Source organism: Coregonus clupeaformis, chromosome 6, assembly GCF_020615455.1.
Source record: "Coregonus clupeaformis isolate EN_2021a chromosome 6, ASM2061545v1, whole genome shotgun sequence".
Classification (NCBI taxonomy): Eukaryota; Metazoa; Chordata; class Actinopteri; order Salmoniformes; family Salmonidae; genus Coregonus; species Coregonus clupeaformis.
This window is the reverse complement of record NC_059197.1, coordinates 37,282,704-37,298,905: the sequence shown is the minus strand read 5'-3', so window position 1 is coordinate 37,298,905 and position 16,202 is coordinate 37,282,704. Positions and strand designations below refer to the sequence as shown.

Here is a 16,202-nt window from a genome sequence, read left to right as displayed (position 1 = left end):
CTCGTCTGGTAGGCTCGTTTCACTGTTCACAGTTCGCGGCTGTGCTTCCCTTTGTAGTCTGTAATAGTTTGCAAGCCCTGTCACATCCGATGAGCGCCGGAGCCGGTGTAGTATGATTCAATCTTAGTCCTGTACTGACGCTTTGCCTTTGATGGTTTGTCGGAGGGCAGAGCGGGATTTCTTATAAGCGTCCGGGTTAGAGTCCCGCTCCTTGAAAGCGGCAGCTCTACCCTTTAGCTCAGTGCGGATGTTGCCTGTAATCCATTGCTTCTGGTTGGGGTATGTAAGTACGGTCACTGTGGGGAGGACATCATCGACGCACTTATTGATGAAGCCAATGACTGATGTGGTGTACACCTCAATACCATCGGAATTATCCCGGAACATATTCCAGTCTGTGCTAGCAAAACAGTCCTGTAGCTTAGCATCTGCGTCATCTGACCACTTCTTTATTGACCTCGAGACTTCCTTAATATTAGATTTCATGCACCAGCTGTTGTTTACAAATATACACAGACCGCCACCCCTTGTTTTACCGGAGGCAGCTGTTCTATCTTGCCGATGCAGCGTATATCCCACCAGCTGTATGTTATGCATGTCGTCATTCAGCCACGACTCGGTGAAACATAAGATATTACAGTTTTTAATGTCCCGTTGGGAGGATATCCGTGATCGTAGTTCGTCTATTTCTTTTATCCAATGATTGTACGTTGGCTAATAGGACTGATGGTAGAGGCAGATTACCCAGTCGCCGTCGGATCCTTACAAGGCAACCCGACCTACGTCCCCAATATCTCCATCTCTTTCTCATGCGAATGATGGGATTTGGACCTTGTCGGGTGGAGAAGAAGATCCTTCGTGTCCGACTCGTTAAAGAAAAAATCTTCATCCAGTACGAGGTGAGTAATCGCTGTCCTGATATCCAAAAGCTATTTTCGGTCATAAGAGACTACTATATAGTGCACTACTTTTGACCAGAGCCCTATGGAGCAACACCTTGAGACAAAGTATGCAGGTCTTCGCAGGGCTACTCCTGCCCCCTCCAACCAAGCTTTCATGTGCCCTGTCTGCAACTGCAGCTGTAAATCCAGGATTGGTCTCTGCAACCACCAGAAGTTGGGCCTCTAAAGAGATGCTATACTGTACATGTAGGGGAGAGTGGGGTAAGTTGAGCCACCCTTGTTTCTGGGGAACTATACACAAAATTAATCATTTGACCAAATATTTAGGAAGAGGTCATTTCATGGAGTCTGTGAAGGAAGAAACCCCAAAATAAAAATAATAATAACGGATTTTCACCAAGTCAAATTAATTTATTGTGTTAGAGGTTTCGTGATGCTTGTATCTAAACCAAAGTAGATGATTTTAAGATTGCTCTGTACAGTACATCAGTTGAGGTTAAGTGCATCCTAGTAGCTGTGTGGGCTAATAGTCAAAATGTTTGCCTTGGGGTAAGTTAAGCCAATGACCATGGGGTATGTTGAGCCAATGGCAAGTTGAGCAAATTGAAATGTTTTCTTCCCAGGCGTAATGCAAGGTATTATCGCTGGGATAGGAGGTAACAACAGGGACTGGCCAATTTTTTTAATGTTTAAAAAAAGTACAGTCTTTGTTAGGTGTTAAGTCTGTGTTAAAATATGTTTAAAATTATTTAAAGACAAAAAAGCGATTGTAATTGTGTTAAAGATAGACATTGTTTCAAAAAGGTAGTGGTAATATTTCATTCAGTACAGAAATTTGAAGGCGGCTTAACTTACCCTGTCCCACGGTTCAATTTACCCCATACCTGGTGTAAGTTGTGCCAGTCCCTGACAAGCTATGGTTTAAAACTGTCATGTTTACATGAATTCTGATTATTTCCAGGGATACACAACATCCTGAAATAATGTAGATATCTTTGTTAGATATAATACTATATTTACCTTGATGGAGTGATACTGAATGGAAAAAATGGCTCAACTTACCCAACTCTCCCCTACAACTGAATGTTGACCTAGCTTAGCATGTGAAATACAATTCCTTAGCTTTTTGTGAGGAATTCCCCACGTTCTTACTAAATGATGCTATACTCAATACTGACAGTAGCACTGAATACTATCTCAGCTCCTAGCATCCCATTGTTAACCTTAAAGGGGCAATCTGAGATTGGTACATTCATTTGTGCATATTTTGGGGGGATTTTTATCACTCTGTTTATGAATTTGAGAGTGTTTTTTTTCAACAAGTGGTGTTTACCAAAACAAGTGGCGGGGTTACCCCCTTTGTTGTTTTTCGAATCCCAGATTTGCCCTTTAAGGTAAGATTCTGGGACTCTCAGCATCCCATTGTTAACCTTATTGACATACAGTGGGGGAAAATAGTATTTAGTCAGCCACCAATTGTGCAAGTTCTCCCACTTAAAAAGATGAGAGAGGCCTGTAATTTTCATCATAGGTACACGTCAACTATGACAGACAAAATGAGAAAAGAAAATCCAGAAAATCACATTGTAGGTTTTTTAATGAATTTATTTGCAAATTATGGTGGAAAATAAGTATTTGGTCAATAACAAAAGTTTCTCAATATTTTGTTATATACCCTTTGTTGGCAATGACACAGGTCAAACGTTTTCTGTAAGTCTTCACAAGGTTTTCACACACTGTTGCTGGTATTTTGGCCCATTCCTCCATGCAGATCTCCTCTAGAGCAGTGATGTTTTGGGGCTGTCGCTGGGCAACACAGACTTTCAACTCCCTCCAAAGATTTTCTATGGGGTTGAGATCTGGAGACTGGCTAGGCCACTCCAGGACCTTGAAATGCTTCTTACGAAGCCACTCCTTCGTTGCCCGGGCGGTGTGTTTGGGATCATTGTCATGCTGAAAGACCCAGCCACGTTTCATCTTCAATGCCCTTGCTGATGGAAGGAGGTTTTCACTCAAAATCTCACGATACATGGCCCCATTCATTCTTTCCTTTACACGGATCAGTCGTCCTGGTCCCTTTGCAGAAAAACATCCCCAAAGCATGATGTTTCCACCCCCATGCTTCACAGTAGGTATGGTGTTCTTTGGATGCAACTCAGCATTCTTTGTCCTCCAAACACGACTGAGTTGAGTTTTTACCAAAAAGTTATATTTTGGTTTCATCTGACCATATGACATTCTCCCAATCCTCTTCTGGATCATCCAAATGCACTCTAGAAAACTTCAGACGGGCCTGGACATGTACTGGCTTAAGCAGGGGGACACGTCTGGCACTGCAGTATTTGAGTCCCTGGCGGCGTAGTGTTTTACTGATGGTAGGCTTTGTTACTTTGGTCCCAGCTCTCTGCAGGTCATTCACTGGGTCCCCCCGTGTGGTTCTGGGATTTTTGCTCACCGTTCTTGTGATCATTTTGACCCCACGGGGTGAGATCTTGCGTGGAGCCCCAGATCGAGGGAGATTATCAGTGGTCTTGTATGTCTTCCATTTCCTAATAATTGCTCCCACAGTTGATTTCTTCAAACCAAGCTGCTTACCTATTGCAGATTCAGTCTTCCCAGCCAGGTGCAGGTCTACAATTTTGTTTCTGGTGTCCTTTGACAGCTCTTTGGTCTTGGCCATAGTGGAATTTGGAGTGTGACTGTTTGAGGTTGTGGACAGGTGTCTTTTATACTGATAACAAGTTCAAGTGCCATTAATACAGGTAACGAGTGGAGGACAGAGGAGCCTCTTAAAGAAGAAGTTACAGGTCTGTGAGAGCCAGAAATCTTGCTTGTTTGTAGGTGACCAAATACTTATTTTCCACCATAATTTGCAAATAAATTCATAAAAAATCCTACAATGTGATTTTCTGGATTTTTTTTTCTCAATTTGTCTGTCATAGTTGACGTGTACCTATGATGAAAATTACAGGCCTCTCTCATCTTTTTAAGTGGGAGAACTTGCACAATTGGTGGCTGACTAAATACTTTTTTCCCCCACTGTAATACTGCATTCACATGTGAAATATTGCATTGTATTCTGTTATTCTGATTATGCAAATTGATTAGATATGTATCATTTCTGAGGGAGTGCTAATGTATTTTTATTGTATTTCATTTTTGGCTATACAACATGAATCAATAAACATAATATGTTTTTAACATAAATGATTTGAAGTCAGTATCACCATCCTTTCAACAGACAGTGAGCATTTCTCACATACATATCACCATATCACAATGTCACTGTTCCTCATACAGCTTTCTGCACTTCCATGGATATTCTCAGCTTCACACCTACAGGCCTGCTGGAGTGTCTCATCTACTCATTAGATCTCTGTCTCCATGGTAACATGAATTTGAAGAATCCTTTTCTATAATGAAGGTAATTCACTGCTACTTCAGACTTGTTAAGGTCACACAGAGGAACCCTCGCTTGGCTGAGATACCTTTTGAAAGTCGTAAACAAAACCTTTTTTTGTACAATTTTTTCCACAATCCTCGTACATATATTTTAAATAGTTTTTATAATAGGACGAATAGGTACAGTTTGGGAGATAGACATAAAGGATTTAAGGGCACAGACAGACGGCTGAGCCGGGGCTCGAGCCCCCGTTGCCCCGTCTCACTATTGGCTCTGGTCAAAAGTAGTGCACTTTATAGGGAATAAGGTACCATTTCAGAGTCAGACATAGCCCATCTTTCCGGCTGCTCCTCTCCCCAGTCACTCAGTGTTCCAGCAGTCTGTAGCCTTTACAGTGAAAAGTCACACTGCATGTGTTAAAAGTGTTAACCAGTCTGGGTGTTAAAACAGTGTCATTATTCTCTCATCTAACAGGGACATGCTGCAACGGGAGATTGCCTGGTTCCTCTGGCTAGTGGAAATACTTAATTATGGATTGTAGAGTGAATTGATTGTAGATTGTCACCATGAATGTGGTGGGACCCTTAGCCTGACTGCCAGTCTGTGGTTCTCTCATGCAAATTATTTTTCACTCATTGTTATGTTTGGCTTGACAATGACAGCGATTGGAGTTGGGAAACCCTGGCTTTGGACTATGGGCTGAAAAGAAATGCATTCTCCAGCATGTGTCATTAGCTGTAAGGGTTAGGGTTCAGGGGACGTGTACTGTGTAGTTTCTGTTGTGTGTACTGTGTACTGTGTAGTTTCTGTTGTGTGTACTGTGTACTGTGTAGTTTCTGTTGTGTGTACTGTGTACTGTGTAGTTTCTGGTGTGTGTACTGTGTACTGTGTCGTTTCTGGTGTGTGTACTGTGTACTGTGCAGTTTCTGGTGTGTGTACTGTGTAGTTTCTGGTGTGTGTACTGTGTACTGTGTAGTTTCTGGTGTGTGTACTGTGTACTGTGTAGTTTCTGGTGTGTGTGTACTGTGTACTGTGTAGATTATGTTGTGTGTACTGTGTACTGTGTAGTTTCTGGTGTGTGTACTGTGTACTGTGTAGTTTCTGGTGTGCGTACTGTGTACTGTGTAGTTTTCCTGGTGTGTGTACTGTGTACTGTGCAGTTTCTGGTGTGTGTACTGTGTACTGCTCCTATCCTCTCCAATAGTCATAGCCTCCTCTATGTCACACTCCCCTCAGTCCACTAGGTGGGGCTAAACCCAAACTGTTCCTTCTGACAGACCACTTCACTCCTACCTCTGAGTGTGTGAGTTTTGTTTGTGTGGTTTAATAATTGGGAATTGACATACAGATTAGTGACTGGCACTGGAGGACACAGCTCCTGTAGGTCCATCTGGAGTGTGTTTGTGGCTTTCTGAATCTGGAGCCCAGCTTGGTTCTGAATAGAAATGACTTACAGCCTCCAGTGGTGCCTGCCTGTTCACAGTGGTGACTAATACTGCAATATGGTACCATGTCTGTCTGGACCTTGTCTGTCTAGAACAGGAAACCTCTCTGTCTAGCTACTTGTTTTCCGACAGGAACGGTGGATGTATGTTCTGGCTTCTACATTCCAGTGTGCTTTGTACAGGCATGTATTTTCCATAGCATAAATAAATACCATATGTATGATCTTGTCTTGTGAGTTCTTTGTGATTTTTCCTTAAATTTAAACGTAATCTTAACAGAATCTGAAGTGGGAGCAAATTATCAGTATCAAAATGATTACTAAATAACAATCTCAATGATGACAATATCTTCCATTAATCCTACAACTATTTCCCCGTACAGTAGCATGTCTCACCACACAGTTTTAGTGTAGAGTGAGGAACATGGTCTTGGAGGTGTGCCGGGTGGTCCAGGCGTGGGTCTGGCTTTGGTGTGTTGCATTCCTCCCTCTTTGTTCCTCAACCAGCCATCCTAGTGAGTTTCTCCTACTATATAAGTTCCCTCTCCCCAGCCTGCTCCCATTTCTCAGTGTTTCTGTGTATCTGGAGGAGCTTCCTGGGATATCATCATGAAGATCCTGTTTGCAGCTCTCTTTGCTGTGTTTGTCCTGTCTAACTTTGACATGGCAGACTCCTCTTCTTATGATAAGATAGTCTACCACAGTAAAGTCAGGGCAAGAAAAGAGGGGTACGTTTATTATTTTAAATTATTATTGTTATTATTGTTATTATTATCAGTAGTAGTAATTGTAGTAGTATTATTATTATTGTTATTATAATTATTATAGTTATTGTTATTATTATTATTATTATTATTATTATTATTATTATTATTATTATTATTATCATCTGAAGGACTTGCTCTGCATTCACTGATTTATGCTGATGCATACACAGTCTCTACAAATGTGTCATGTAAAAGTTGTTTTTAATCCAAACTTTTGCTGAGTTGAAACACCACTCTTTTTCTGCTTTTATGGTAATTTCCGGAAACAAATTCTATCAGAGACTTTAATTGTGAATATGATTATTTCATAATTGCTAAATTGACCATTCTTTAAAGTTCACTAAACTACATTTAAGAGCTAATATAAAGAACTTGCTATGTCAGATAAATGTTTATGAAAGCAAATATTACCAAATGGACAAAACTGAAATAACAAAAGTGAAATATACTGTGAATGTGAAATAACGATAAGAGATCAAACAGACATGCAGTATTTATTACGTTATACTGCATGCAGAACACTTTAGCTATTCCAACTGTGTTCATTTAACCATCTGTCTCCTCTGTTTCCCTGGCGACTGTTAGACCCAACGTGTGCGCTCTGCAGCAGGTCATGGGGACCAAGAAGAAGTACTTCAGCACGTGTCGTAATTGGTATCAAGGGGCCATCTGTGGAAAGAAAGCGTAAGTGACGTTTAGTTTTTTCGGGGGGGCTCCTCTAGGACACATTCTTTCCTCTGGGTTGAAAGATGAATAATATGACACTGCTAGGTTTAGGGTGAGAGCTTTGATAGGGACCTATGTATAGACCACAGAGGATGTGTCCCAAATGGCACCCTATTCCCTATATATTGCACTACTTTTGACCAGAGTCCATAGGGGGTCATAGGGCTCTGGTCAAAAGTAGTGCACTATACAAGGAATAGGGTGCTATTAGGGACAAAGACATGGACCAAGGAATGATGTAGTCCCATGTGCCACACATAAATGTCCAAATGGACATAGGATGATCCCTAGTGCCATGGAAACTCATATGGCCCACATAACCTCAGAACAGAGCTTAATAATTACGATAATAATAATAACAACAACAATAATAATTACAATAATAATAATAATAATAATTTGGTGGGTGCTTATATTTGTTCTTTTTCACACATGTACAAGTGTGAATTAATATGCATGTGTGAATTGGAAATGTGTTTTTTTGCATATCCCAACTCCCCCTGAGACACCCTCAGAGAGTGGGGTCACAACAAAGCCAATAGTAGTACATTATATAGAGAATAGGGTGCCATTTGGGACGCAGATGGAGTTTTAGGGAATATAACAAAGGTCTGTGTTATCTTTGACTCATTTTGCCACTAACATCAGAGGAATGTCTAACGTAGAAGGATGACCTACCATCTAATACCCTCTCATTTTCATCCATGTTGAGAAACAAAGAGACCTTTAATGGAAATATGCCTGAACTTGAACTTGAGAGAGAGAGTAGTTGAGAAGGATAGGTTTAATTAACATAAAAATGAACAGCACTCAAGATTAATCTAGGAGGATGACGGACCATCAAATACCTTCTCTTCATCTAGGGTATGTTGGGAAACAAAGACTACTCTGAAGGAGAGGAGTTCAGAGGGTTTAGAAATGAACGTCAAAGGAAAAAGATTTAAGATTATACCTAAGCAAGCCTTCAACTCTTGCATGAAACATCAATGCACAATGCCATGCATTATAAAGGTCCTGGTTACTATGGTTACTATGGTTATTATGGTATGGTGAGTGTGGTCGCATGTAGGGACGCCACAGTGGTGCACCGCTGGATCCTGGCTCTGATAGGGCAGCAGTGTGTCAGCCATATTTATTGGTTGGAGGTTGATACAGTGGAAACTCTCTGAGTACAGACAAAGAGGACAGAGCCCACATAGTACAGAGAGGTTTCCCACATATTGCTGCTCACACAAAACAGACCACATAGTATAACAACCACATGGTACTTCAAAGAACAGAATGGCTCCCATGGTTCCAGCTCTCTTATTGACTTTCTGATCCATGCTGGACTCATGTGCCAGCTATGCTCTTGGATGATGAGTAGTGTTCTATGCTAGCTATGCTCATGGATGCTGAGTAGTGTTCTATGTTTTTGGATGCTGAGTAGTGTTCTATGCTAGCTATGCTCTTGGATGCTGAGTAGTGTTCTATGCTAGCTAGCTATGCTCTTGGATGATGAGTAGTGTTCTATGCTAGCTATGCTCCTGGATGCTGCGTAGTGTTCTATGTTTTTTTATGCTAAGTAGTGTTCTATGCTAGCTATGCTCCTGGATGCTGAGTAGTGTTCTATGCTAGCTATGCTCCTGGATGCTGCGTAGTGTTCTATGTTTTTTTATGCTGAGTAGTGTTCTATGCTAGCTATGCTCCTGGATGCAGAGTAGTGTTCTATGCTCCTGGATCCTGAGTAGTATTCTATGCTCCTGGATGCTAAGTAGTGTTCTATACTCCTGGATGCTGAGTAGTGTTCTATGTTTTTGGATGCTGAGTAGTGTTCTATGTTAGCTCTGCTCCTGGATGCTGAGTAGAGGTCTTTTCTCCTGGATGCTGAGTAGTGTTCTATGCTAGCTATGCTCATGGATGCTGAGTAGTGTTCTATGTTTTTGGATGCTGAGTAGTGTTCTATGCTAGCTATGCTCTTGGATGCTGAGTAGTGTTCTATGCTAGCTAGCTATGCTCTTGGAAGCTGAGTAGTGTTCTATGCTCTTGAATGCTGAGTAGAGGTCTATTTTATTGGTTGCTAAATAGTGTTCTATGTTTGTGTATGCTGAATAGTGTTCTATGCTCTTGGATGCTGAGAAGTGTTATACGTAGCTATGCTATTGGATGCTGAGTCGCAATAGTGTTCTATGCTAGCTATGTTCTTGGATGCTTAGTAGTGTCTATTCCAGTTATGCTCTGTAACGTAGAACACTGATACACAGCTAAGGAATGTGATCTATGTTGATGAGGAATTCTTTAATTGTTTGTCTGTCATATTATTCTATGGAATCAATCAAACCACAGTATCCATGCCAAGGCACCACCATCAGGGTGCACAGAACATTGTGTTCTTTAAAAAAAGAGAGGATCAGCTTGAGCAAAGTGATGTGTAGAATCACTGATGTACAAATAGTATTCCCTGCCAAATAATAGGCTTTGTCGAACCCGGGTCCAACGACTGTCAAGCCAACACCTTAACCATTACACCAACAGGTCCAAACCTCTTGGTGTAACAGTTAATGTGTTGGCTTGACATTCACTGGATCAGGATTCGAGTCCCAGTCGGGGCTACCCTCTGAATTTGCTACAACATTCTTCCATGGTTGGTTTCATTGACTGTCCCCTTAAACTGCCCCTAATTGACCCATTTTATGCAACAACTTCCGAGTCTGTTGGAGAGGATCAGCTAGAGCAAAGTGAGGTGCAGAATCACTGATCTACTAATAGCATTCTTTGCCAAAAAATAGGCTTTGTGCAATTAAGATTCGTAGAGCTACGTCTTCCTGACTTAGGCGATCCCCCCACCAAACACTCACCACAACCAGACATTGATTGATTGATTGATTGGAGACAGCTTGTTTCAATTAAAGAACATTTCCTAGCATTGTCTACCTGCAGCAACCTAATGGATAATGCTGGATAGAAAACCCCTCACAAAAAACAACCAAAACAACTGACACTGCACAAGGTATGGATTACATAATGATAGGCCACATCATTAGTAATGATGTGTTTATTGGAAACAGCACAGTTTTCTCCATTGACCACATGCCAATACTACAGTAGTATTGGTTTAGCTGGCTGACATACAGAGATCTCCAGTCTAAAGTAGAGCTGCTGACCAGACAGAGGGAAGTTTCCAACCCCGGGGCCAGGCCAGAGGGAGTCTTGGGTCTCCTGTATGTGCGTGGGAGAGTGGAGATGGTTTTGCTGACTGTGCCTCATCAGGGCATGTGTGATCTCATGCCTGGCTCATCCCCCCACTCCTCCTCTCCTCTTCTCTGTGTTTCCAGGGGCTAAGTTCAAAAGAAGGCAACTATGGCAGTCAGCCATGAGCCATGAGCCATGAGCCATGAGCCATGAGCCATGAGCCATGAGCCATGAGCCATGAGCCATGAGCCATGAGCCATGAGCCATGAGCCATGACCTCTCCTCTCCTCTCCTCTCCTCATTTGTGTCCCTATTGGCACCCTATTCCCTCAAACTCAACTCTGGACCTCGAAGCCAGTTCCACTGCGTTTTTTCATAGTTGCCCTCTAATCAGGGACTGATTTAGACCTTGGACACCAGGTGGATGCAATTAATTATCAGGTAGAACAGAAAACCAGCAGGCTCCGGACCTCATAGGGTCAGAGTTGAATATCTCTGTCCTATATAGTGCAATACTTTTGACCAGAGCCCTATGGGTCCTGGTCAAAGTGGTGCATTATATAGAAAATAGGGTGCCATTTGGGACGTAGCCCCTCTCCTCGTACGGCAGGCCTTGACCTGCTCTGTTTCTGTCTGCTGACTCTTACTGAGGGACGATAGCTTTGTGTGTGCGTGAGAGCATGAGTGCGTGAGTGCATGTGTGCGTGCTTGCGTGCATGTCTGTCTGAGGGATGAGCCGTGGATGACAGCTCTGAACAACCCACCACACTGTAGTCTCATCGTCTGTCTCTATGAAGGAAACAAGCCACTGTAAACCTCACTCCATCCTGCCCTCGACCCCCTCTCTCTCCACTCAAACTCTGTTGATTTAGACAAGGCTGTCTTGTCCTATTATGGACCCAGCTACCACTGGAACACTGGAGAACATGTGGAAATGTTTTTCTGGTTTGCAGACGTCCCAGTGGGACCACTGATGAAGAAGCACAGCTGGACTAAAGTTCCAAGCCACCAGAATGAGCAACAGACTGAGCAACAAGCAACCATTACTCAAAAACCATTACTCTGGAGAAAAGAAACTAAACTCCCTACCATCATCCAGACATGAATTAGTGAGTTATCTAGGTTCAGCATCATGCAGGGTGAGCTCACTGGGCACAGACATCAATTCAACGTCTAATTTTGTTAAAATAACTTGGAAACAGCGTTGATTCAACCAGTGTTTGCCCAGTGGGAGGGTTCATACAGCATAAAGCTTTCTCCAGAGATCTGACATTTCAGTTTCACAACCATGTAAGGTCTGGTCAACATCAAACTGGACATCTATTTCCTACTATAGCCTACTTCATATATCATTGTTATTTGTATATTCAGCATTTGCTGGTTTGTTGTACTGTTTAGAATTTCTGCAGACGAAAACAGTGGAATAGCATGCTGTCCAGGGGTGTACTTGTACATCAAGCTGCCTCACGTCTGCCTCTGGCTCAGAAAAGGCTTACTTACATTTTACATTTTAGTCATTTCTTCTTCTTAAACAGTGGAATACACCCTGTGGCATTTACTGGCATATCATAAAGCAAGGTCTGTGAGTTCTCCTCTCTCAACAATACCTCTGGCTCTGCACAAATTGAAGCATCATTGTTCTGCTTTAACGAGTCATGTCATGGTTTATGAGGTGTGGGATTATGAAATGGACTAGCTAGGTGGTTCTAGGCTGCTTCCCAAATGGCACCCTTTTCCCTTTATAGTGCACTACTTTTGATCAGTGCCCATAGGGCTCTGGTCAAAAATAGGGCACAATATATAGAGTAGGGTGAAATTTAGGACTCAGATAGTGTCCTTCTTTAGTTTTTGTCTATTAAAACAAACAGAGCTGGAAGGACTCTGCTTATAATTAATTAAACTCTGATGCCAACTTGGTGCCCATGTGGTACTGTTTAGAGTTTTAATAGCTATAGGGGAGCTGATTACCACTAAAGAGAGAGATGGAGAGTAGTTACGGGGCCTCTGGGGTTTTTCAGAGTGGATAAATCAGACTTTCACTGTACTGTAACTCTCACTCACGCTCAAAGCGTGCACAAACACACACACACACACAGACACAGACACCCTCACAGACACACACCCATGAACACGCACACACATGCTCAGACATGCTGATCTACAGGGTAAGGCCATTTATATAGCTAACAGCTGCAGGTTGGATTTCCCCATCTTCATATCTTAATAATTATTTGTAGTAATGTATAGCTACTGTGTCCTGTCCTGTTTCCATTCAATCAGAATAAACAGGACTTCACTTCACATGTTGGTACAAGTCTCAAAACATCTAACAGCTGTCTGAGTGGATGAGATTACTAAACATCAGAATTTGATACAGTCCATGTGCAATGTCATAAGAATACATGGGATATGTCCCATTTGGCTTCCTATTACCTTTATAGTGCACTACTTTTGAACAGGGCCCATAGGGCTCAGGTCAAAAGTAATGCACTATGAAGGGAATAGGGTGCCTTTTGGGACACAACCCAGGTCTGAAAGCATCAGTTTTGATACAGTTCATGTGTACTACAGAGGTGTCATACAGATACATGATGATGTTAAACAGTTTCCCAGCTAACAATTATAGGGAGAGAAAAGGGTTTTGTAATGTTACCCGTAATGTTCCCATAATGTTTGAGTGTCCAGTTTTCCATTAGTTAGGGGAACGGTCTATCTATGCTAGCAAAAACCTTCTGAGAACATTTTTAGCATGTTTTGGTGTAAAGTGTTAGGAGAGCATTCCCTTAATGTCAAAAAGAAAATACCTATAACGTGGTTACCATGTTCTCAGAATGTACAATGATAATGTTCTAGACACGATTCACAGGATGTTGCAAGAACATTAATATGTCCATTTGTTTTTGTGTTAGGAGAATGTTCCATCAACGTCCCACCAAACATACACAGAACATGGTTGCCATGTTCTCCGAATATAAGATATTAATGTTCTAGACATGTTTCATGGGAAAGTTGCAAGAACATTCACATGTCCAGTTTTCTGTGGGTTAGGAGATTATTCCATCAACGTCCACCCAAATGTCCCCCCAAACATACCAAGTTTATTTGACTTTATTTTTTACAAATCCATCTGTTTAAGCTATACTCTTAGAAAAAAAGTGCTATCTAGAACCTAAAATGGTTCTTTGGCTGTCCCCATAGGAGAACCCTTTGAAGAACCCATTTTGGTTCCAGGCAGAACCCTTTTGGGTTCCATGTTGAACCCTTTCAACAGAGGGTTCTACATGTAACCCAAAACGTTTCTACCTGGAACCAAAAAGGGTTCTCCTATGGGGACATCTGAAGAACCCTTCTGGAACCGTTTTTTTAAGAAGGTAGAGATATCTGTTTTTTTGCATGGGCTGCGTCTCAATCCACCGCATCCACCGATATCTCCCTGGCAGAGCTAGAGCGATGTTTGTCAGACCATACGACATCCCGAAAATAGGTCTTATCACAAAAACGTCTAAAGCGTCCGAACGTTTTGGCCTACCCCTCTGTGGAAAGACTCTCACGATGGTGTTCTCCGTTTTGCTCAACGACAAGCATCAAGGGACTCGTCTGAAATCGGTACAGCCTCTTCTGACAACTTCTGTCTGTAGCGTCCGAACAGTTTGGGCTACACACTAATATGTGTCTCTCACGAACACATACATGTCGATTGTTTTGCTGTAGGATGCCCACAAGCCTCATCTGAAGGTCCCCAGTACCAGTTAATAAAATGAATGGAAATACACTGAACAAAAATATAAACACAACATGTAAAGTGTTGGTCCCGTGTTTCATGAGCTGAAATAAAAGATCCCAGAAATTTCCCAAATGCATAAAAAGCTTATTTCTCTAAAATGTTGTGCACAAATTTGTTTACATCCCTGTTAATTTCTCCTTTGCCAAGATAATCCATCCACCTGACAGGTGTGGCATATCAAGGAGCTGATTAAACAGCATGATCATTACACAAGTGCACCTTGTACTGGGGACAATAAAAGGCCACTCTAAAACGTGCAGTTTTGTCACACAACACAATGCCACAGATGTCTCAAGTTTTGAGGGAGTGTGCAATTGGCATGCTGACTGCAGGAATGTCTACCAGAGATGTTGCCAGATAATTGAATGTTCATTTCTCTACCATAAGCCGCCTCCAACTTCATTTTAGAGAATTTGGCAATTCGTCCAACCGGCTTCACAACCGTAGACCATGTGTATGGCGTTGTGAGGGCGAGCGGTTTGCTGATGTCAACGTTGTGAACAGAGTGCCCCATGGTGGCGGTGGGGTTATGGTATGGACAGGCGTAAGCTACAGACAACGAACACAATTGCATTTTATCGAGGGCAAATTGAATGCACAGAGATACCGTGACGAGATCCTGAGGCCCATTGTCGTGCCATTCATCCGCCGCCATCACCTCATGTTTCAGCATGATAATGCACGGCCCCATGTCGCAAGGATCTGTACACAATTCCTGGCAGCTGACAATGTCCCAGTTCTTACATGGTCTGCATATTCACCAGACATGTCACCCATTGAGCTTGTTTGGGATGCTCTGATCCACGCACCTACCTTTTTTGAAGGTATCTGTGACCAACAGATGCATATCTACAGTTGAAGATGACATACACCTTAGCCAAATACATTTAAACTCAGTTTTTCACAATTACTGACATTTAATCCTAGTAAAAATTCCCTGTCTTAGGTCAGTTAGGATCACCACTTTATTTTAAGAATGTGAAATGTCAGAATAATAGCAGAGATAATTATTTATTTCAGCTTTTATTTATTTCATCACATTCCCAGTGGGTCAGAAGTTTACATACACTAAATTAGTATTTGGTAGCATTGCCTTTAAATTGTTTAACTTGGGTCAAACGTTTCGGGTAGCCTTCCACAAGCTTCCCACAATAAGTTGGGTGAATTCCTCCTGACAGAGCTGGTGTAACTGAGTCAGGTTTGTAGGCCTCCTAGCTCGCACACGCTTTTTCAGTTCTGCCCACTAATTTTCTATAGGATTGAGGTCAGGGCTTTGTGATGACCACTCCAAAACCTTGACTTTGTTGTCCTTAAGCCATTTTGCCACAACTTTGGAAGTATGCTTGGGGTCATTGTCCATTTGGAACATCCATTTGCGACCAAGCTTTTACTTCCTGACTGATGTCTTGAGATGTTGCTTCAATATATCCACATAATTTTTCTTCCTCTTGATGCCATCTATTTTGTGAAGTGCACCAGTCCCTCCTGCAGCAAAGCACCCCCACAGCATGATGCTTCACGGTTGGGATGGTGTTCTTCGGCTTGCAAGCAACCCCCTTTTTCCTCCAAACATAACAATGGTCATTAAGGCCAAACAGTTATATTTTTGTTTCATCAGACCAGAGGACATTTCTCCAAAAAGTACGATCTTTGTCCCCATGTGCAGTTGCAAACCATAGTATGGCTTTTTTATGGCGGTTTTGGAGCAGTGGCTTCTTACTTGCTGAGCGGCCTTTTAGGTTATGTCGATATAGGACTTGTTTTACTGTGGATATAGATACTTTTGTACCTGTTTCCTCCAGCATCTTCACAAGGTCTTTTGCTGTTGTTCTGGGATTGATTTGCACTTTCCGCACCAAAGTACGTTCATCTCTAGGAGACAGAATGCGTCTCCTTCCTCAGCGGTATGACGGCTGCGTGGTCCCATGGTGTTTATACTTGCGTACTATTGTTTGTACAGATGAACGTAGTACCTTCAGGCGTTTCAAAATTGGATGAACCAGGA

General features: G+C 42.1%; 1 protein-coding gene across 1 annotated transcript in view; it reads left to right on the top strand.

Moving 5' to 3' along the window:
- Nucleotides 1-6,303: 6,303 nt before the first annotated feature.
- The window catches only part of LOC121567885 (periostin), a 33,575-nt gene continuing 23,676 nt past the window's right edge, over nt 6,304-16,202 (top strand). Inside the window, 2 exon segments of the mRNA XM_045220361.1 lie at nt 6,304-6,477; nt 7,102-7,200. Of these exon segments, the coding sequence (XP_045076296.1) occupies nt 6,359-6,477; nt 7,102-7,200 (218 nt within the window). The 5' untranslated portion in view covers nt 6,304-6,358.